The sequence below is a fragment of the Haliotis asinina genome, chromosome 4 (genome assembly GCF_037392515.1).
Source record: "Haliotis asinina isolate JCU_RB_2024 chromosome 4, JCU_Hal_asi_v2, whole genome shotgun sequence".
NCBI lineage: Eukaryota > Metazoa > Mollusca > Gastropoda > Lepetellida > Haliotidae > Haliotis > Haliotis asinina.
Genome location: NC_090283.1, coordinates 5,177,607 through 5,200,396, shown reverse-complemented (window position 1 = coordinate 5,200,396; position 22,790 = coordinate 5,177,607). Strand labels below are relative to the sequence as shown.

General features: G+C 39.0%; 3 protein-coding genes and 1 pseudogene across 3 annotated transcripts; 2 read left to right on the top strand and 2 right to left on the bottom strand.

The window, feature by feature from the left end:
* Positions 1-1,172: 1,172 nt before the first annotated feature.
* On the top strand, positions 1,173-1,949 carry LOC137282212 (integrin-linked protein kinase-like). The gene is made up of 2 exons (XM_067813944.1): positions 1,173-1,323; positions 1,522-1,949. Exons 1-2 carry the CDS (start codon positions 1,173-1,175, stop codon positions 1,947-1,949), a joined length of 579 nt encoding a protein of 192 aa, XP_067670045.1.
* Positions 1,950-5,556: 3,607 nt separating this feature from the next.
* Positions 5,557-8,239, top strand: LOC137282079 (nuclear apoptosis-inducing factor 1-like). Its single transcript, XM_067813820.1, has 4 exons — positions 5,557-5,870; positions 6,392-6,524; positions 6,935-7,085; positions 7,280-8,239. Exons 1-4 carry the CDS (start codon positions 5,718-5,720, stop codon positions 7,452-7,454), a joined length of 612 nt encoding a protein of 203 aa, XP_067669921.1. The 5' UTR covers positions 5,557-5,717; the 3' UTR covers positions 7,455-8,239.
* A 1,048-nt stretch (positions 8,240-9,287) lies between these two features.
* LOC137282210 (putative nuclease HARBI1) lies at positions 9,288-11,110 on the bottom strand (the record flags this gene model as incomplete). Its single annotated transcript, XM_067813943.1, has 4 exons — positions 10,613-11,110; positions 10,261-10,484; positions 9,500-9,608; positions 9,288-9,359 (listed from the first exon to the last, which is right to left on the bottom strand). Coding segments are annotated over exons 1-4 (903 nt in total), but the record flags the coding sequence as incomplete, so codon positions are not given.
* A 3,592-nt stretch (positions 11,111-14,702) lies between these two features.
* Positions 14,703-18,299, bottom strand: LOC137282209 (uncharacterized; annotated as a pseudogene).
* Positions 18,300-22,790: the final 4,491 nt, after the last annotated feature.

Here is a 22,790-nt window from a genome sequence, read left to right as displayed (position 1 = left end):
TGAGTAGACAACGATCAGTTTTAACCGTTGTGGAATCTATCCAACCAGATAATTAAGTCATAAAGTACAACATATAACCTATTTTTTTCCCCATGTGATTCGGGGGGAAATGGCCATAGTATATTGAAGGCCAGCGGCGCCTTTGAACTCGCTGCGTGTTTATATCACCAGCATCGTTCAAATCATGAAATTTATGTTGACTGTTGTAAATCGGGCAGATTTCCCCCCACCACTGCGTGACACAGGGAGGCGTGGCTGGATGGGGAAGGGCCGAGGGTGGCTGTGTCTTATCATAGCAGGTTACATGGTTGCCCATACAAATACCACATGCAGTCGAGCGCCAAACTCGGTGCTGCTCCTCACATGACACGTCACAATGACGTCATAACGCGCACCTTAACTCTACCAGTGTCGCTAGTCAGGGCATTTCCAGGCTGGCGGTGAGATGTGTCTGTTGTGTGAGGACGGAAGCGGGGTAAGTTTGTTTATCGCTGTATTTTCAACCATTAGTTAAACAGATACGGTTATAAACAGAGCTGGGTGGACAATACACTACAGGATACAGGCAACAGGTACTTGCATGTTAAAATGTGGCTAGACACCATGGTTAAGGTAATAAATTAACAAAACAAGTAGAATCTACTGCATGAACTTTTGACACGTATGAAGGGATAAGTGTTTGGGGGCAGGGGAGGAAGGCGAATAGTTGAAACCTGTACTTATCTGGAAATGGTCAGTGTTAAGTCAGATAACTTTGGTCTGCCCTGGCTGTGGGAACCCTGGATTGAGTGTTCGTGTGCATGGTAGCTTCATGAGTAGAAAATGCTGTGAAACGTGTGGGGTCGTGGAGAAACTCCTGACACCATGAAACAGCCGCCACCATTAGCTTTCTCTAGTTTGCTCTGTTCGTAAACATTTAAAAAAATAATAAATCAACTTGATAGGCTGTTGATAGACTTTAGAAATGAAATATGTTTAGAAGGGTGCATTTAGGTTGACTAAACACGGTAAAATATAATTTAATTCAAAATTTTTTGTGCATGTTTTACACTGAATGGCAACTGTAACATCGTTACTTTGTAGAACGTACTAGCTAGCGACCAATTATCGCCAACACCTGTTTTTTTTCCACCTGTAAAGAAAGTTTGACCTCGTGGACAGTTCTGATTAAGATGGCAGTGACACTAAACGAATCAATAGTGACCCACGGAAGTCTGGGACCCCCTCAAGACCTGATACACGAGGTGGGTGGAGACAATGTCACATGTGTTGTAGTGGGGAGACAACTCTCCACATACTCACACGACTGTGCTAGAGCTGTCAGTTAACATTCTGATGATGTAAGTATCTAACGTGTTAAAGTATGAACTAGTTCTTGTCATTCCCTGACAGTATGTCGTCAGCCATGATACATGTATAGATGATGTATCAAGAGTTTTGTATCATCAGTGTAAGATGTGAACAATGTAGCTGTAAGATAAAGATGTCCGACCTGTGTACAGAGTTTACTTTGTGTTACAGCGCCACCGACTCCCTCACGCAGAGACGCCCGGGCAGACGCCGACCTCCATGCCCCGTGCAGTGAGGGGAACCTGGTGGAGGTGAAGCGGATCCTGGACACAGGTCGGGCTGACGTCAACAGTAGAGATGGGGTCGGGATGACGCCGATGATGTGGGCAGCATACAAGCGACACAGGGATGTGGTGAAGCTGCTTGTGAGTCGAGGTGCTGATGTGTCACTGGTGACTGATGGCGGTGACAACATCCTTCACTGGGCCTGTAGGGGAGGAGACAGGAAGACGGTGGAGTTTGTCCTGTCTCTGGACGGGGTGGACGTCAACGCCAAGAACAACTCCGGGCTGACAGCCGTCGACGTGGAGAGACTCTGGGAACATCATGAACTGTCGGAGTTCCTGGTGTCACCTGGTACACAGTGTTGTGTTATTTAGTGTTGATGTAGACAATGATGGAGGACATGTCGTTACTGACGCTGTCGTGGTTTGTGCCGTTCACGTCGTCGCGTTGTTTATAATTCTTTATCAAGGTGAGAATATTTGTTGTGTTTGAGGAGAAATAAAATTTGTTGAGAAAATTTTCAGACATTTTGTTGTTTATGGAACTTTACAGAATCAGGTAAGTACATTGTTGACTGTAAATGTTGGTGATATGTCGTTGGCATATGAACCCTGCACCCTGTAACGTAGTTCCGTTTTAATTATGTGTCATAATTTACTCATTAATCGTGAAACACACAACAACAAAAGGTTTGCTTACATCTCGCTGTGCTCTTTGACCTCTGAGACTGAGCAGAGGTTCGCCTGCTGGCGCGGCGCCAAATGTACAGTGATCCTGCAGATGACGTCACGATGTTGTGGTCAAGGCACCGAAGTGGCCAGCTGTTGTCTGTGCCTTGTGTTTAACTGCTCCACATTGCTGGTTTGGTGTCAAGGTTACTGTAGCGCCTGTACAGCGCAACACAGTCATCCGCAGTTCATTGTTCTATGGTCACGGGGGCGGTATGGTATCCTTGTGGTTCAAACAGATAACAACAAAATGTTTGTTTACATTTCTTACATAATCAACGTGGATCATGTGGATTTAGACAATAGCGGCTAACGAGTGACGAGGTGCGCAACCCTACAATCCAAACTCCTTGTTCCTGGGCCCACTTGCACAAAACGATCTTAACGCTACGACTATCTTAAGCCTATATAAGAGAATGGGAGTTACAATAATTGTAGCGCTAAGATCGGTTTGTGCAAGTGGGCCCTGAAATGTTTAAATGACCACTGAAACTGGAGTGACAATAAAGTGTGCACCTACGCCCATTCCAACTCCAGCTCCCTTCTCAAAAAGCTGTATTCGACCTTGGGAATGGCAGATTATCTTTCCCGAGTTACATTACAATTAAATATTAAAATCCTTTAGCGACGTGGAATGACAGATTATCGCCAAGTCTCGAAATTACGTAATTAACATAACGAGGGAAAAACAATCTGTGATTCCTCGTCATGTGTTGGGGATACCCATAAAACGATAAAATGGAAACAGCAGGTTCTCTCAGGAAACCCGCTCTGAGGAAACCCGCCATATCTACGCGCATTATGCGGCTTCACTTCCAAGAATTTTATCGCATTACCGTTAATAATCTGCCATACGGGTACTTTATCACGAGACACTAAATAAGGTGCTTTCCTCAACTAACTTAACTCTTCTTTAAATAGTACACATGTACTTTCTGTACTGTACTTCTTATTAATAACCGCAAACAAAAAAGACGTATTTTATCAAGTATTTGTGTTAGCAATTGATTTGGAGGCGAGACGTGACACATGTGACAGTCATAGCAGGGATGCGAAACCTTAGAACTTGCACCTCATCTTTTTCAGTCCTCACAACAAATACACTGAACAATATCTACAAGTCCTCCCAATATCAGCCTTCGGTGTCTGCTGCATACCTGAGAGCGTGGACTTAAATATCGAAATCTGGAAACAGATGAACAACAATGAAAAGAAAGGATTTATGATTTTGTAACATTCAGAAATCTAACATTAACCCCCTGGATGCCGAGTTTTGTTTGAGGCGCACATTTTCGTATAAGGTTTGAAAAGTGAACGTTGTGCGAGAATAGTGCTCGCGTGGTCCTGGATCTGCGCGCGACTATAAAATTACACAGAAATGTAGAATGTTTAATTTTCTATCCGTTTATACAAATACAAATGCGACTACAAATTTACAAATGTAAATTTCTCAGTTTTTTATCGTGCACCAATAAAAGCACTCTACTACGATTTTTTAAACTTGTCATTTTTACGGATAGTGTGAGCAAAGAAATCAGCTTGATATCTGCTTGATATCTGAACGACATAAGTGGATATGAAATGGATTTATGTGCTAATGCATAAGATCATACCCACAAAATAAAAAATGACCCGCAAAAAATGTCAAAAATCGATTTTCTTCTATGACGTTAAACGTCGACAGAGAGATCATGCACGTATATAAAAATAAGGGGCCATAAGTCCGCTACGCTTTACATTAGGTCAATGTAACTCAGATCACATGGAAAGAATTTGCTGTGGATACGGACAGTATATTTTAAAACATGCCGTGACGTCAACTAAAATGCAGCATTACTTTTAGTTATTTCATTACATTTGGAGATGTGTCTGTTACTCCGTTAATAATGATGCAAAAAGTAATGAAAATACGTCTACACAAACAAGAGAATATGGGAATATAAGAACTAAATTATGTATCGGATAGAGCCATCCAAATCGCTACTACCTGCTTTCTGATGCAGTACATTGGCATCTTCTTTTACAAATTGTGAAACTACCAAAAGGTATCCTCTCACTTTGGGGAAATTTGTATTGGAATAGTTTGGTTCACTGTGAACAAAACATAGCGAAAATAAACTGTCAGTATCCACAGCAAATTCTCTCCACGTGATTTACATTGACCTAACCTAAAGCGTTGCTCAGTTGTCATCTGACGTGGCTCTATGGTAGTGTTACTGACAAGAATATAAAACTGATTTCATGATCTGAGAAGCCAGTGTACAGCCGCCACCATTAAGAGGTGAGAGGAAGACGACAGCTCGTAAAGAAAAGCTGGTTCGAGTGTTAAAAAAACATGTACGTCGAGTTTTCCTTTGGGGAGCGTTTGGGGTGGCCCTGAAAAGGGCCGTTGGTATTGTTTTGGGTTGGTTTATGACTGAGGTCCACTGCTGCTGTTGCTGGAGACATCATCGTCATGGGTTCAACAAACTCCAAGATGCGTTGCATGAGAGTGTACATGGTGTCCATGCGTTCTTGTACGAGGATGATCTTGTCATGGAGACGAGTCAGTAGGCGATTGTCTTCCTGTTGACTCACTTTCTTCGGCGGTTCACTCGACTGGTTGGTGGGAGCCGAACGTTTCGAGGTCTTGTTAGGGCAGTTCATGCTCTTGTCCTCTTCATGGCCACAGTGACGGCAGGGATGAGGACAGTCGTAACTGCGATGACCTTCGTTTTTACCACAGTTGTAACACGTGTCGTTATCGTGCTTGTTGGTACGGCCGTTGTTGGTCTTCTTTGGGCATATGTAATGGCGATGCCCTTGAACACCACACTCGGTACAGGTCACCTTGGGGCAGTGCAGATAACTGTGGTCATCTGTTTCGCACAGGCAGCAACGAAAGGACAAGGAGGAGCCGGTGGCGTCGACGGCGGGAGACGTCTGCATGCTTCAAGCTTCTGTCAGCAACTAATCAGGAAAGCTGGAAAACCTCGAGTTTATATAGAGTCGATGACGTCACGCTGGTGCGAACCGCCAATCGGCGTCACTGGCCTCGTGTGACGCGACGTCATAGGGATGTGTGACGTCATGGGTCTGCCCCTCGGAAACAAAATCACTCCACAAACTCCTGGGGCGGTATTCTAAAAAAGTCTAAGATTTCTCTTAAGTTTTGTCTTAAGTTTTCAAAAATTGACTTAGCTAAGTCAGAAACTTAAGTTCGTATTCATAAAGTGACTTAGTCAAAAACTTAGCTGAGTCGGAGGTTAAGTCGATCATAAACTTAAGTTCTTGGCCGCGGTGCGTGCGCATCGTTGCTAGTGGGAAAATACCAGCAACGGAAAACTTCCGGTGGAACTCTTTAATGCAAGAAAATAAAAAGTGACGTCAAGCGGGGATTCCCTTCTGTCATCGGAACGCAGACGACAAGAAATCATGGCCGAGACCGATGCTAGCAAGAAAAGAAAACCCAACTGGCATAAAGAAGAATGTCTGCTGTTAGCAGAATTAGTGAAGGAGAGGAAGACTGTAACAGAGGGGAGATTCGGACCGGGTGTGACTTCGGCAAACCGACATGAGGCGTGGCAGGTGAGTGCATTCAACACGTTAAAGAACGTCTTATCAGGATAAATTTGATAACACGTAATTATGTATAATTACCTCATGAATTGATGGTACATTGTACAATAGGAAATATATACGAACCTTCAACATCATCAATTAGTATAAAAATTTACGAGCACCATTTAATGTATTTTATCAATTTTTGTGTAAACTGATTTTTAAAAAAAATGGTTGATTTGCACCAATTCCCTCCTTGTAATATAAAGTATTATGCTGTCAGTAATGATTGTTTATTTACAGAAATATTCCGTACATTCTTTTCTACAGACCAAAAGTCGTTTGGTTCAACTTATAATGTCCCTGAGTAATGGTACACAAATACTAAATCAGAGAAATCATTAATCATAATGAAAAATTACTTTTACATTAATTTGAAAATTGTCATGTTCTCTCCTGAAACAGAAGAATGCCAAAACCAAATTTGTTATTTTCAAACCAAGGATCCAGGTAATATTAATCCAAATGTGAACCAATTTTTGTCTTAGAAAATCACAGACACCCTCAATGCAAATGGTCACCAACAAAGAAGCAAAGAGGAGGTCATTAAGAAATGGAAGAATCTGAAGAGTGCCGGAAAAAGTGCTTACAGCACATTCAAGAATTCAACAACTGCAACCGGTAATTTTTAGATTTTATTTCCTACAAAGAGTAATATATCTGGGATAAGGCCTAAAAAAATTCTTGGGGTTCCCATGTCTCTACTGACCCAAAATTTTCCCACTGACCATAACAATTTTACTCACCATAATAAATCCGACTTTCTTTCAGTTATGTAAGTATTTTAAAAGCACAGGAGAAAACCTAAAGTAGTATCATATCACACCATTGTTTATGAATTATAAATTCACAAAAACACCAACTTTTAGTTTTGTGTGAGGTAAATCTGTTCATTGCCATGAATAAAATTGATCATCTATATTTCATATGAGCAGGTGACTATGGGTTGATTGTGTAATATTTTTAATCTCACCAATGTGGTATGTTATAGTAGTATAATTAATTCAAAGTAAGTCTGACTATATTTTCAGGCGGTGGACCACCCCCAACACCTATAAGCCCTGTCACAGAGGCGGTGGTGGACTGTATTGGCAGGGATAACACTGTCCTAACCGGGATTGGGCCAATGTCAATGGATTCAAGCTTCATACAGCTCCTACAGCTAGACCAATCCTTCGAAAAGTAGGTAATAAGTTATTGATAGTATTATATGAGTTCCCAAGGCTACATGCATGACTGACTGTGTGAAGTCATAATTTAAAATTAGAAATTAGTTAAACCTTCTTTTAAGATATAAAATAAGAACAGAAAACAGGAATTGAAAAGCATATGTATTAAAATGAATACAAGATTGATGATATACGTTTATGTTTCAGAGAGTTAGAGCCATCATTGGCATCACCATCAACATCAGCATCAGCCTGCACATCAGTCTCCACATCAGCTACTTCCTCAGCAGTTTTGGAAAAAGAGAAGTTGTTACTGGAAATTGAGGTTCTGAAATTACAGAAAATTTATCTTCAGTCAAAAATCAGGAAATTGGAAGAATAGCTTTTCACATGTATTTTACTAGTTCCAAATATACAGAACAATCTTTAACAAGCACAAGTATTGCTGTTATGAAATTGTTGTTGCGTGTGACTTATCCCTAAAATACAAAATTGTGTATGTTATCATTGTTATGTCAAAGGTAGACATCTCTTGTGTAATTTTAAGAGCTAATGACAACCGATGAATACAAACTTAATGAACAGTCAGAATATTGGAAAACAACACCTTGGATTTTCTTTCACTTGAATTGTTGGTACAAGACATTATCTTACTCTGAAATTATGGCATATTTCTTGACTTGCATCTGACATTTTCGCATATTTGGAGGCTTTACTTTTAATGTTATCCAATATTGCTACGACTGATATGACCAAATGTTATCTGTACACTTGAAAGATGATGCCCACTGATAATCTACTTCAGTTTTGGAATAAATTGCATCTTATTTCCGGTACATGATTTTCAGGGCCAGGGGGAATTGTGATCTTCGTAAGACTGGTGTTGATGTTTAAGATGATATACATGTATGTGGTTAAATTAACCATGGGATGAGGTTGAGCCCCTTTTTTTATATCAAACGTTTCAAATTTTTATAGTTTTATGGCTTGTTATGATGCTGCTATTTAAAGAATGTACATATGGAATATGTTTGAAATCGAATAACTTGAGGCTTAAACATGGGTAATATTAGCATAATTCTAAAGTGCTAGAACTCAGTCTGATCCACTTTACACTTGATGCCATTTTGCACAGAAAAATGAAAACAAGTCAACCTTGACTGTTAACATAGGAAATTTTGCTTTTACCTACATGAATCATCTGGATGAATCGTAGAATGTATTGCAATGCAAACAATTATATTGAGTTTTTCAATGGATGATATTTATTAACCCTTTGAATGAATTCTTCTTATGATGCCATAATCGTAATCTGTTAAACTATTTCACATCAAAGGAATTATTTATTAATTGTAATGTAATTGCATGATCTTATGACAGACTTTAATAGTCTGATGTTTAGGGTGTAAATTATACCCGCTCTACAGAGTAAGGGGGGTATATAGAGTTCACTCTGTCCGTCCATCCTTCCATCCCAAAATTTGGACCTGAGCATATCTCTGAAAGTTTACATGTTAAGTTCACCAAACTTCACATACATGTCAATCATTACCAATAGATGTGCCTTTTGCTATTTGGAAGTTGGGTTTTTTTTTCAAAATTTGGGGTATTTTTTACTGTTTCCATGGAAACATGACTATTTACTGGCAAAGTGTGTGCAACATGAGACAGTCTATTTCAATTTTATGTCAGGTTTCCACAGGAAAAATAATGTTTCCATAAATTGTTAGTCTAATTAGTACATGGGAAGTAGGGGTATGTAAGCTTTGTTCAATTCTACACTTGTTTCAGTTATACTTATGATTACATAGCTCTGTCAATAAGCATTGATTTATACACTTTACTGTAGTGTGTGAACAGTGCTCATTGTTCTCATGTTACCATGTTGGTTATTTATAAACTGCTATATGTAATATAACTCAACACTGCAATTAGTATATTGATAGAATATACCGGGATGCATCATGTGTTCTGTTCTTATTGATACTGTATTGTAGAAAATTGGGTTGGTTTCAGAAACTAATCCTTTCTACCAGTCCTAATAAATGTTGGAAATAATTTTGATAGTTGCTTCAGTCAATCAGTAATGTATGTCATCAGACTTACATGGAAAGTGAGTCCTTGCAAACTGCTCCCTGTACCGAACTCCCATCAAACCTTGTGGAGGCAGGACTGCTGGTGCTGCGGCTGCATTGCGCTGTTGTTGCTGTGGTATACCATCAGCTGGTGAAATTGGAATATTACGTTCCTTGCAAATATTATGCAAAACAGCGCCGGCCATAATGATCTGAAACACATGAAATGACACAATGACAAAATCTCCAATGAACATGGCACATCTTATTACAGCCACTTACAAGATATTACTAAATTGAGTGATTTCTCAATGACATATTTGTATCCCTTCATTTAGCTTCTCATTTTTACCTTGCAAGTTCTCTCTGGGGATTGTCTGATTTCACCATGAAGGACTCCAAATCTGCGCTTCAGTTGGCCAATTCCACGCTCAACACAACTCCTTGTGATCTTGTGTGCTCTGAAAATAATTGTCTTAATATCAAAATATATCAAAATAACTTTGGTTCACACCAGTTTAAAAAAAACAAAAAACAAAAAAAAACATGAATGGGGTTAATAATGATATTATTGTATTTATTTAGTGCCTAATATGCTCCATAGATATGCTCAGTGGCACTGTAGCAACATTGGGAAAGGAAATAGTTCACACAGCTTTACAGAAGAGAAGCATGAATTGATAGGTGTTAAGTAGATATTTAAGAGTTTGGGTTCCTTAATCTTCTTATGTTATTTGAATTCAATTTTACTGAAAAAAATTCAGGTATATTATTGTTAGAATGTGCATTATCATAAAAAAACTAAAAAAAACTAGAAAAAGTTGAAGATAGATACAAATTACTTTGATGTGATCTGATCAGTGTTTTGTGTCAGTGCCAAATTAATGTTCTTACATTGAAACACATTATTATCAAATCATTGAATTTATATTATTATTATTATTATTCAAATGATTATGATAATAAATATGATCATCTGTTGGATATATACTTGCATGTAACGCAAGGTTTAATTTGGTTATTTTTTTCCGTATTATGTGTATCCAATTATGATCGCAAGTTTTTACAAACTAGCAAGGGAGGTTACTCCAACATTTTGTGGATAGTTCTTACCGGTTGTAGCGTGCCTGACTGCCGGGTTCTGGGCGAAGGAATGGAGTAAGCAGCCAACGTTTAGACGGATAACCACTATCACCGATAAGGTGACACCCAGCTGGCAAGTTGTTGCTCTCCATTAAACGGAAGAGGCCACTCTGAGAGAGGATTCTTGAGTCGTGTGTGGACCCAGGCCAGCGTGCCACGATGTCAATGATACTGTCGAAGGGATCGAACACTACCTGACAAATACAAATCCACAGCAACAAGTTTACAAATTTCTTACAACCAATCGACGATTCAAAATTTTGTGAGATTATCTGGAAATAAGCTTTGAGAACACAAATATATGAATCTGTGAAGAAAGTACCTGTGTGTTTATGCTGTGGTAGTGATGTCGATTGACGTAAACATCCTCATTTACAGTTGGTGCCTGTATTTGTATATGCGTGCCGTCAATGACGCCGATCACCCCTGGGAAGTTCGCCGTCCGGTGAAACTCCACCTTGTTGCGTTGACACTCTGCGGGACTGGGAAAATGTATAAACCGTGCCACCATGGCAGGGGCGGACAAGGCTTCAACAGTCGTGTATATCGCACGTGAAACGCTCGGTTGACTCAACCCGTGATCATCCCCATTACACAATTGAAACTTGCCTGTTGCCAGAAACCTCAAAGTTACTAAGAGCTTTGTTGTTGCATCAATAGCATGATTCCGTCCAGTCAGTGGCTGTATTTGTGCTCCAATAAGTTGCAATAAAAACCTAATACCTTGTTGATTCAGTCTGTATCTTCTAAGTAGTTCGTCGTCATTCATATCATTGAATCTGTTGGATCTTGGTAAATATACACGCTGTGCGGCTGCCATTTTGGTTAGACTTAAGTTGAAATCCTATATTTAAGCCTACATGGGTGCAGGCTTAAGAACTAAGTCAAAAAACAACAAGACTTAAGTCTAAAACTTTTATTGAATATGACTAAGAATAAAGAAGTGATTTAAGACAAAACTTAAGTTTTTTTAAAAAAAACTTAAGTCATTTTTATAGACTTAAGTTTTTTTTAGGACTTAAGACTTTTTTAGAATACCGCCCCTGGTGCACTCCACGAACTCATGGATGACTGACACTGGCCGGCAAAGGCCAACACTGCCAACACTGGCTCACACTGCTCAGCCTACGGTGACGTCATAGAATGACGTCATAAACTGTCTATATAAAGCCTGCTTCGCGTGAGTCTTGTCAGTTCTCATCATGCCGTCAACGACCATGAACAGCGATGAACTTGAAGCAGAAGAACAGGAAGAGGAGCCCATGCCCTACCAATTGGAGTCAAGAATGCTCAAGAAGTTCCGGATAGCCACCCATCGGTTCAAGCTCCAGTTCAACGCAGCTTGGCTTTAGCGTCTCCAAGATTTACCCGTCGTTCTCCGAGAACAGTTCGACGCCGTTTTGTTAGAGCTGAGAGACCGCGTGAACGGCCATGATGGTGATCGGGTCGGGTTGAGTTTAGAACACCCCGCCCTGGATTCCGACATCCGAATCCCGTTACGTCGCATGGACGAGCTCCAGGGAGAGGACATTTTGGCTCAAGTAGAAAACGTTCAACAAAGCAACCGTGAGTTGAACATCGATGACAGCATGGACATTTTCTTGCTCCACGTTGACGATCCTGAACGCATGGGCGAGGGATACGGGCGACCCTGACACATTGTTGGCTTAAACACTTTCCTAGAAAAGAAACAATGCATCGTTCAAATCAAGAATGAAAACGATCCACTCTGTTTTGCTCGTGCCCTCGTGGTGGCCAGCCACCATGTCCCCCAACCGGATCCCGTGACGAAGGAATGGACCAAGGAATGGAAGTACCTATGCGACCATCGTAGACCCGCTCAACTGAAAACAGCCAAGGGCTTATTTCGACAACTGAAGATCCCCGAAGGACCGTGTACAGGGCATGCCACGCAGTGTCTTCGTTCCCGTATGAATATTGACGTAAAACATGAACTGTGAGATAATTATTGACGTTTTTTCAAGAAATACTGAAATGAATCTACAACTAAAATATTTAGTAAACAGTGCAATAATATTTTTCGGTGCAATGAATCTAAATTATTCGTGCTATTTTCATAAAATTTAATTCTGTAAAATTCAGAAATAATCATGCACCGTAAACAATTTGCATACAGACGAATGAAATTGTTAGTCTCGTATCTACTTGTATAGAGAAAGAAGCGGTTGTATTTTCATTCAAGACCATTACTAAGAATAGAAATGGAAATGTCACAACAATTAGAAAAATAACTAAAGCATAAATCCTTAGAGAGAGCTAGATCTATTGTGATGGCAACAGTTTTGCATATTTGAAAATGTCGCCGGCAATGTTCAGCGGTGTGTCTGTTTTCGGATTTACTTTATTTTGTCCTGCAGTTTACAGTTCTGTTCGACAGCAACTGAGAAGGTAAGTGCCAGAACCATATGTCGTAATCGTTGGATAAACGTGAATGATTTGGCTTGGTAATGCATGGAATCTGCCATACCGCCGTATTTTATACATGATAAACGCAGTGACCTCAACGTGCTGGACGTTATATGCTTAGGGGAAGTTAGGCGATGTTTCCAGAATTCAAAATTCAATTCGGTTGCTGTCATGCGGTACGTAAGGCATACATGGCAATGTCAGTGTATTACCTGGTATGTGTGCAGTAAATTCGATTTCGTGGTGATTTTTTATTTCGTGAATGTTGGAAATTTGTCCTGAGTCTGAACCTTCTGAAACTTTTCGTCGATGTTCAGTCCAATGCATGGCCATGACATGTGTATATCCATATTACACTGAATTGACATGGTAACATAGTTTGAGCGGAAAATGTTAATTGTAAAATTATTGTTTTACCATGCAAATGTTTTAATGTTAGAAGATTTAGATTGAAATCACAGGAGATTTTAAGAAAACAGGCGTGAAAGTAGTTCGCCGCGAATATTAGATGTCTTCTCTGAAGACCGCGCCTGCTCGTGACATTTACCGCATAAAGTGATTTTGGCTACTAATACGTTATTGCAACTTCACACGTTATTGCAACTTCAAAAGTGAACTTTATCGAGAACGTTATTGTGACGCTAAAGAAAACCAATATTTTTTACGAACATTTTTCTTCACTATGAATAATGATTTACTGAGAACCACACCTTTAATAATCCTTCCAGCAATATGTATTACTATATACGTATTATGGAAATAGTTATAAAGCAACAATAACTTATTTCATAGTCCTCACAAAAAAATTGGTTAGAATATATTGCTATATTGGTTAGAATAATATTCTCATGCTTGCCAAATGTTACAAATGCTCATATCTTAGACAATCTCAGAAATAAGACTATCATTCAGTTAATACTCAGTAAGCTTGTTACTATTTATTGTATATTCAATAAACACTATCTCCTTCCGAGCATTTAGTAAATATTTCAACCACATTACTCCAAAATAATTCATTTTGTTGTTTTCTTTTTAAGATTATGTGTGGCCACCCAAAATATATATTCTTACAATTCCGGTAAGTAAACTATATTACAGTCTTGTCCACACTGGTACAATATGGCAGACGAGTGATATGATAATTTGAAACATACTGATATCGTTGACCTGTTGTGCTTTATGAATGACATGTAATTAGAGTTGTTGTTTGTTAAATTAGATATTCACAACATTTCATTACTGACCATGGCTGTATCATATGAAGTAAACAACCATGTAATTAGTAAAAGAGTGCTTCACATTCCTCTTTTTCTAGTAACATATTTGAAATATTTTGCTTAAGGTTGTTATCCAGATGTAAGGAGTACTTTTTTTGTGTGTAAGGTAACATGTGTAGGTATATTTTCAAAGTATATCTTCATAAAAAGTAAGTTACATGAAATGTCACAAAGTCTCTGTTACAACACTTTGTTTTCTAAAGATGAATAGCTGTAATAATATGTCTAGTAACAGTTAATATCGGCAAGTCTTTTCTAGTTCATTCAAAATGAAAGTTCTGGCAACTTTTAACTTTAGTTCTAAACTTTTAACTTTAGTTCTATATATATAAGACAATGAAAAGAAATCTATCATTATATACATATTTATTTTAATATTACATGAAAGGCATATGGTATAATTAAATAATTCACCGTGATTTTGCTTAAATATTGCAAATACGGCGTACATATTAATCGCACCATTAAATAATTTGAAGGATATTTACATTCAGTGAATTTATATAATATATGTCACCGTGATTTTGCTCCAATATTGTGAATTCGGTAAAACGGTGAATACGGGCACAGAGGCCAACAGAACAGTCAGGACCCCAAGTCCTGATCTTTCCTGCAGAACCATCTGATTCCTCTTCCTTCCAGTCTGAGCTTCAATGAAGTGGCGTCAGTCGTCGGGAAGGAGGCTGGGTCCTTGGTCTGCCAGCCCCCCTAGTCACACGAGTGTTCCCGACGAGTGAGTGGAGAAGGGACATGTGGAAGTCCAGACATGGGGGGAAGGGGCGTTCTACCATGAGTGTTCAAGAACGTCTGATAGGCATTAACTAAAAGTGAAGAGAAGAAACATTGACTACCAGTAATTATATCAAATAATCACAAGAAAATCTCATTCTTGAAGAATCACTATAATTTATAGTAATTAATGTTCAATTACTCCATATTTCAGGAAGTCAGGCATCAGGAAGTACACTTTGATAGCAATATTGATGTTAAATGATCAATAACTATACCTAATTGATGAGTCGATGAGTCGTTATTATGACTTCCAATGGAAAACATGATCTCTTACCTGATGCTGTGAGAAGAAAATTGATTAAAATTTTCTTCCACAACTTCAAGGAGCGGAGTTGGGGATCATACAGTGCAATGAGTTGATCCCCAAGGTCCACTCCCCCCACCAAGGTGTTGTACAGTCGAACGACTGATGGGAGAGTGACAGACCGGCCCCGTGAGTTAAGCTCATCTTCCATTCTGTAAAGGGAATAGTAGATGTTGAGCATTCAATGATCATGTTATTAAATTCTACACATCTTCAAAATTAAATTAACATATTTCACTTTCATAAATCTGTATTGTGATATTATGTGTTTGCCACATGTAAAATAAATCATAATGACTAATCTGCCAATAAGGACTCACAAAAATTTAAAATACTATATACCTTGGACTACTCATGGTAGATAAAATGGGGAAGACCCTCCTGTCTGAAAAGAACACTGCCAGCAGTGGACCCTGTCTTCTCACAGTTGTCGTGCCCCTTGGTGGTCTTTTCCCAACAAAAGAGATCGGCATTCCCTTCCTCCGGACGGCGACAACTCCCGTACAGAATGTCTTCCTGCCAAATAGAGCATGGCAGAGAGACGGACTGCTGAAGAAGTTGTCAGAGATGACGTGGTGGTCATCCAACGTTCCTACCTTTGTAGATCCGACCTTGATGGGTGTATCCAGTACCCGCCTCGGCAAGGATCCACAGCTTCACTGGTTCGCAATTTCTAGTTTTTGTGATCGTTAGAATTCTTTTGATTATTCACTAAGATCGGATTAAATGATTCACTGATTACATCTAGAAAACATTTCATGGAATTCATCCTAAAAATGTGTGTGTTTATCCAGGCTAATTTCCAATAGCTAACCTGTGAGTGTTTGCGAAGGATCCATTCACAAAGACCGGCCTGATCTTGTGGAGGGGGTCATGATCCGGCTGCCCTCGTGGCACTGCAGTAGAGTTATCGCTGCAGAGGAGGAACCGCATGATGATTTGGAAGCGGTTCCTCGGCATGGTATCCCCGAAGGATGGTGTTGCTGTTAGCCTGTTCTTGCACCCCTCACTCCAGTAGGATGCGATGTTTGGCTTCCTGACGACACCCATGGCCAACACGAGTCCAAGAAATGCCCATGATCGAGCCCTGCTCTGTGGTGATAAGGTGCGGCCCTGCAGGTACTGCTCCGCATACCTGTTTGTCTCCCTGACCAGACAAATTAACACCTCCATGCCCTCCTCCAAGTTGTTGGTCAAAATATTCGATTGGAAGGGCATCATCACGTGAAAAGTAACTTCATATTTCTATCTATGCATGTATTATTATTGCAAATCAACACTGATCATATCTTCACATTTCGCCTACAAGCAAAATCAATTCATACAGACCAATATCTTTGATAGATACAGGCATTAAATCAAAAGTATTCAACAGATATACATGAATAAGTGCAGTTTTTGCCACATACAAAACATACAACAATTACTTTATTTGTTGTGAATTGTAATGCCTATCTTCCTTATTGAATTCATTAAATTTATTATGAATTTATATATTTCATTTATTGTTCACATTGATTACCTGGAGGGTTGACAGGGCCACAGACCTCGGCAAAATTAATGCTATTCATTATAACTCCAGAAGAAAGATTTATTATCATTTACTGTGGTTTGTTTGAAGTACGACAGGCAAATAAATGAATGGGCATATATGTAGCATTCAACAGTTTATCAATAGTCAAAAATAAATAGATATATGGACAAAAATTTAGGAACGGATTGAAGGTTACATTAAAATTTAAATTCATTTAACTGAAGAATATATATTCTTTTGATGTAAAGGAAAACATTTATTTCTCTTAGGGTAGTGATGTTAAAAATCGAATATAATCTATTGCAAGTGTCTTCAATATTGGGAGTAATAAGAGTCTCTGCCGAAATCAAGGTTTGAAATAATTGACATTGCCAACATCATAAATGGTCCTTGCATTGTACAAACAACACCTGAATACAAAGTTTTAGATGTTTATGTAATGACTCACTTTTATAAACCTAATTTTCATACCTAACAATACTGTGAAATTAATGACTGGGTCAGACAGAATGGAGTAAATAATCCTGCTAATCATATTTCATGTGTTTAAGTTTTTAGTAACTCAAACAATTTCATTACAGTCAACACTGTAAACATAGATTTTGGAATATTGAAATATCGGTCAGTCTTCTCTTTAATAGTATTTACCTAACTCTATTCCATACTTATAAAAGCAAGTATTTATCCAAATTCAAAAACTGCTCCTATGACTTAAGGATACAAACTGGCGCATGCCAAAATATTAACATTGATAATAGAGGGGTTTAATGTGTAATGATGACATTGTATTATATAATATTTGTTCCATCACATGAAGTATAAAAAATGTAAAGAGTATCATAGAATATTGTATATTATTATCATCAAACTTTATTACTATAATGATCCTACAATAATCAAACTTCTAACTAAATCCCAAAACTACCTTTGTACAGATGTGAAACTGGTGTATTCAGTATCTACTTAATTAGTATGCAGTATTTGTATGTTCTCCGTTAGTAGCCCATTGTCACCATCTCTTTAGAAACAACCTTGGTTGAATTCACATAATATATATGCTATTTTCATGTTAGGCTGGTGGTTGTTTTCAATGTATATTACTTAACAATATTACTGGTGAAAGTAATGTTTCTTACTTTTGTGTATTTCATGTATCTGCATCCTGAAACTGTACACTGTTATGTTGTTTACATTCATTATTTATATTGAAAAATATTTCAGACACAATCTCATTGTGTTCATGGAGCTACACTATATGTAACAAGTAAGTGTTGACCATCTGTGTACTTCTTGAAATTTTCAGTATGCATATACTGTTATCATTTTCCCTTCAGTTCAGGTTTTAAATATATCAACTAAAACATAAATAACGAATGTACTGTGTCTGCATCACCAGTATTTTTATGGTACCAATATAATACGATTAAAAAGTCCAACCTGCAAATCAGTCGTAATATTGATTCTACTTCGCCGCTTCATTTGTTACTGCTTGACAGAAGTAATAATTTCAGTCTAGTCTACCGAACTTGAACAATAAACATACATTTTACTCACCTCTCCTTTCCTCGATATCTTCCATATTGGAGTCAGACTCTGAGTCGGAATCGAGCGAATCGACAGATATATCCGACTCAAAGTTCAAATCACTGTCAGTGTCAACTCCAACTACAGACATGATTACGAATGATTTGTTGCGTCTGTCACAAGGGGCTATTTATATATTCATTAATATTCATACTCTTGGCGGGAAGCAAATTTTTATGTATTTCCTTAAATATTCCTTGCGTTGATTGCTTACTCAAAATAAGCATTTACTATTCTGACTTCAGTCGTGTCTTTATTTAAATTTCTTTTGTCCACATTTCAACGAAATCAATTGAAATCTAGGACTTTATTGTTTTGACTCGGCCTCTGGTAACCTTTGTGACGTGGCAAGTCATAGGTCGCCTGTCACGGTATTTTGTTCCAGACGAACCATCGCAAATGAACCGTTCCCGTCCTCTCGCCTATATGGGAGTGGTGCGCGGTGGAAACTACAGAGTCAATAGAAACACGTACACATAATTCTTAAAAACAAAAAAAATATGTCCTTCAGTAACACCTGATTTATGAGCAAATGCTTACAGACACCTTAGAAGTGTAAAGTTTCAGCATTGAAACAAAAAAAAAACCCATTAATATCTTAGTTTGCAGTAGTCCGTGACTTAGCAACTCTGTGAAAGACTACGATGCATGCATCATCATGAAACAAATATATGCAATCCGTCGCAGTTCAGATTTCCTCAAGCAAATCAGGGGCATGAAGCTGGAGATGAAATGATAAATAAGCTATGACATAATCATAACCATTAAGTTATTTGTATTTATTGCGATTAGTTTACAATATTCTTACCAGTGTCTACTTTTGAACGTCTTTTCAGAAAATTATACATATCAACAACACAGAAATTTTACTAACACACGCTCGTTCAGAAGACATAAAATATACAGTCCTCGTTAGAGGTTGTCACAGGCAATCTTTCCTGCATTTCCGTGGTCGACTAAGGACCATTGGTGCGGCTTTATCTTCTCGCGGAAAGTAGTGTTAGCGACCTTCAACTTCGATCGCCATTTTGTGTAAGCTTCCCGGCGAAAGAGCTTCGGTACCTTTTCTGTATTTTCAAAAAATATGAACATTTACAGAACACTATGGAATATCTGAGTATGGACAACATTATGAAAAGTGACAGCGATCAACAAAGAATGTTTTTAACATATGTCAATGGGCATGTACTACTGTATGAATGCTTTTAAATATACGTTAAGTAGCGAAGTGGAAAACGATGCGATACGGCGATATGCAGTTTATATGTGCGTTAGAGCTATAACAATTATGCATACGTGTTGGATAATGACTTTACTTTTAAATGTGACATTTTTTGGATTAGGGATTGTATATTTTTCGAATATTTTCATTTCCCTTCCCACCTTGTTACAAAAGGACATATATGTCCCTCTGGCACATCAACTGCGTTTTGGGCACCCGTGGCGAGCCACCTCCTCGTGGTGGGTGCTGGGTAACGCCAAGAGCTCGCCAACACCCCCGTTGTGGACCAGGGGGCATATTTGGTCCACCAACCCGTTTGCCGTGGGTTGCGGCCCTGTGTCGGTGGAGGACGGGAGTCTGGGGGTTGAGGGCGCTGGTGGCCTGTAATCGTGCTCCCTTTGCCCAACACACCCCTTTGACCCTTACTTCACCTAGACGGGTGGTTGAATGGGCCCGATTCTACCAATCGGCTGGTCATGCCGAGCCCTGAGCACTATATTTCGTTGCTCATTAACTATTTGGCTTGGACACAATGTTGACATAATTGGTTTTAAGTATATATTGTATGATATATGAATTTTCAAATTTGATAAAATTTGCCTAGATGCTGGTGCCAGAAAGCGATGGCTCATGGGCCAATCTGGTACACTGATTACTTGTTTAATCCTTCTGCTGGAGTATATCATCCCAGTATCCTTGGTGCTGCAGGTCGGAGATCCACTTGTAGATAGCATTGTCTTTATGATACTCGGTGGTGGGTGGGGAGCTGGGATGATGAATCTTATATACATTAACATGGAACCTGAAACCCCCCTGAGAAAAAAACGTCAGCTTGATAATGACCAAAGCACAAATGACAGTTATCGACAATTGAAACAGGTAGACTATTGGCCGAGATTTCTAGTGATAGAGTCTGTGGATAAAAAACCAATTAAACTCAATCCGTTTGCTGTTTCCAAAGCAGTGTATGGTATTGCAGAAGACGTGAAAAATATCAGGAGACAGAGATCTGGGTCGCTACTCTTAGAATGTAGTAAACGACAACAAGCAACCAACTTGCTGTCAGTTGATACGTTGGCAGGATGCCCTGTTTTAGTGTCAACCCATCGTACACTGAATTCAAGTAAAGGCATTGTCAGGGATCGAGATCATCCTTTAGAGGATATGATGGAGCTTGACATCATGGTTGAACTGAAAGATCAAGGTGTCACGCACGTGAAACGGTTTACGAGGCGTCACAATTCTGAAGTAGTTCTCACAAACAGATATTTATTGTCATTTGTCTCTCCAACGGCACCAAAGTCAATCAAAGCTGGGTATTGCAATCTTCCAGTTGAAGTGTATATACCAAGTCCACTGAGGTGCTTTAAATGCCAGAAATTTGGTCATGGGATAAATTATTGCTCCAACCGTATTACTTGTGCTCATTGTGGGGAGCAATCTCATGTTACAGAAGACTGTACAAATAACTTTAAAAAATGTGTCAACTGTTCAGGAAAGCATTCCTCCTCATCAAAAGATTGTCCGATATGGAAGAGGGAAATGGAAGTCAATAAAATAAAACATTCTCAAAATATCAGCTATGCTGAAGCTAAGAAGCTTGTTCCCTCTGTTTATCCAAATGACTCTTACGCTTCTGTTAGTAAAAGACCATCCACGACCACACTCTCAGTTGAATGTCAGACAGAGGTGACATGGATAAAATCTACTTCTCCTGAACCCATCACAAATCAAGAATTATTACCACTAGGAGACTCTGCTGCTCAGACTGTAGCCATGACGCCATCTCAGCCTCAGCCTATGCCTTTGTCACAGGACTCCGCAAGTCCAAAGACTCAGCTAGATACTAGAAAGTCCTCTGGTCGAAATGTTAATTCCAAATCCAAATTAAATTCGTGTCAGTCAAAAGCTGTACCTGGACATCAGGTCGCACAAACTGTGAAAGGAAACCAAAAACTTACTAGAATCAACCAAAGCGATAGAGTCGCTCAGGGTTCAAAAGATGAGATTCAGCTTTTTAATAAGTTTGGGTCCCTCGAAGATATGGATACGTCTGAACTTATCTATCACTGGACAGGGAGTTTATCGCCTTTTAGGCGTGGTAGATCACCAATAAATGCACCAAAGTGATGAATCATTAATATAATATAGTGCAGTGGAATTGTAGAGGGGTAAGGACCAATTTTAATGAATTGCAGCTATTGGTCCAAGATTTTGCACCACGAGCAATATGTCTGCAGGAAACGCATCTGAAACAAACAGATCTTTTTAAGTTACGTCAATGTGATGCGTATCATTATTTTTCACCTCCGGGTGACTGAGCCACTGGGGGATCGTCAATACTTGTCAAACAAGACGTTATTCATAGCCCTGTAACTCTTACAACTAATCTCCGTTGTACAACTAATCAGTCGTTGCAGTGCGACTTACTCTTCACGTTGCACTTACATTATGCTCTTTGTATATTCCGCCTTCTTCAGCACTCCAACTATCTGATCTACAATCTCTCTATGATCAACTTCCGAAACCGTGCCTTATAATGGGTGATTTGAATGGCCACAACCCACTCTGGGGTGGTACAAATACAAACAGTAAAGGTAAAATACTGGACGAATTTTATATCCAATAATGAACTCTGTATATACAATGATGACTCAAATACATATCTGCATCCTGCAACCGGCACCTACTCTTCTCCAGATTTGTCTCTTGCAGACTCTAATCTACTTCATGAATTTGATTGGACAGTCCACAATGACCTCTGTCGAAGTGACCACTTTCCAACTATTTTATCAGAAATTTCCCCATCTGAAGCTCCATCTTACACAAGATGGACTTTTTCTAAGGCAGATTGGTCCTTATTTAAAACATTGTGCTCATCTAAACTCCAACCTTCATGTTTCAGTCAAATACGTGATAAAATTCAGCGTTTTTCTGACGTTTTAAATGAGATAGCTGCAGTATGTATACCACAATCCTCTACAAATCCACATGTACGGAAGCCGTGGTTTAATACAGACTGTAAACAGGCTAGAAAAGCGAGGAAAAGAGCAGAGAATTATTTTCGAAATCATCCAACTGTCCATAATTTAAATAAGTTTAAAGTACTAAATGCGAAGGCACGTCGTACGTTCAAACAAAACAAACGGCAGTCCTGGAAGAACTATGTCTCCAGGATTAATTCACGCACACCAGTGTCCAAGGTATGGAACATGGTTCAGAGAATAAAAGGCAAAGGTTCGAAATCTGCTGTTCACCATCTTAAAGATGGTGATAGTTTGATTACTGACACATCTCAAATTGCCAATAAACTTGGCGAAACGCTTGCCAAAAATTCTTCATCAGAAAATTATGTTCCTG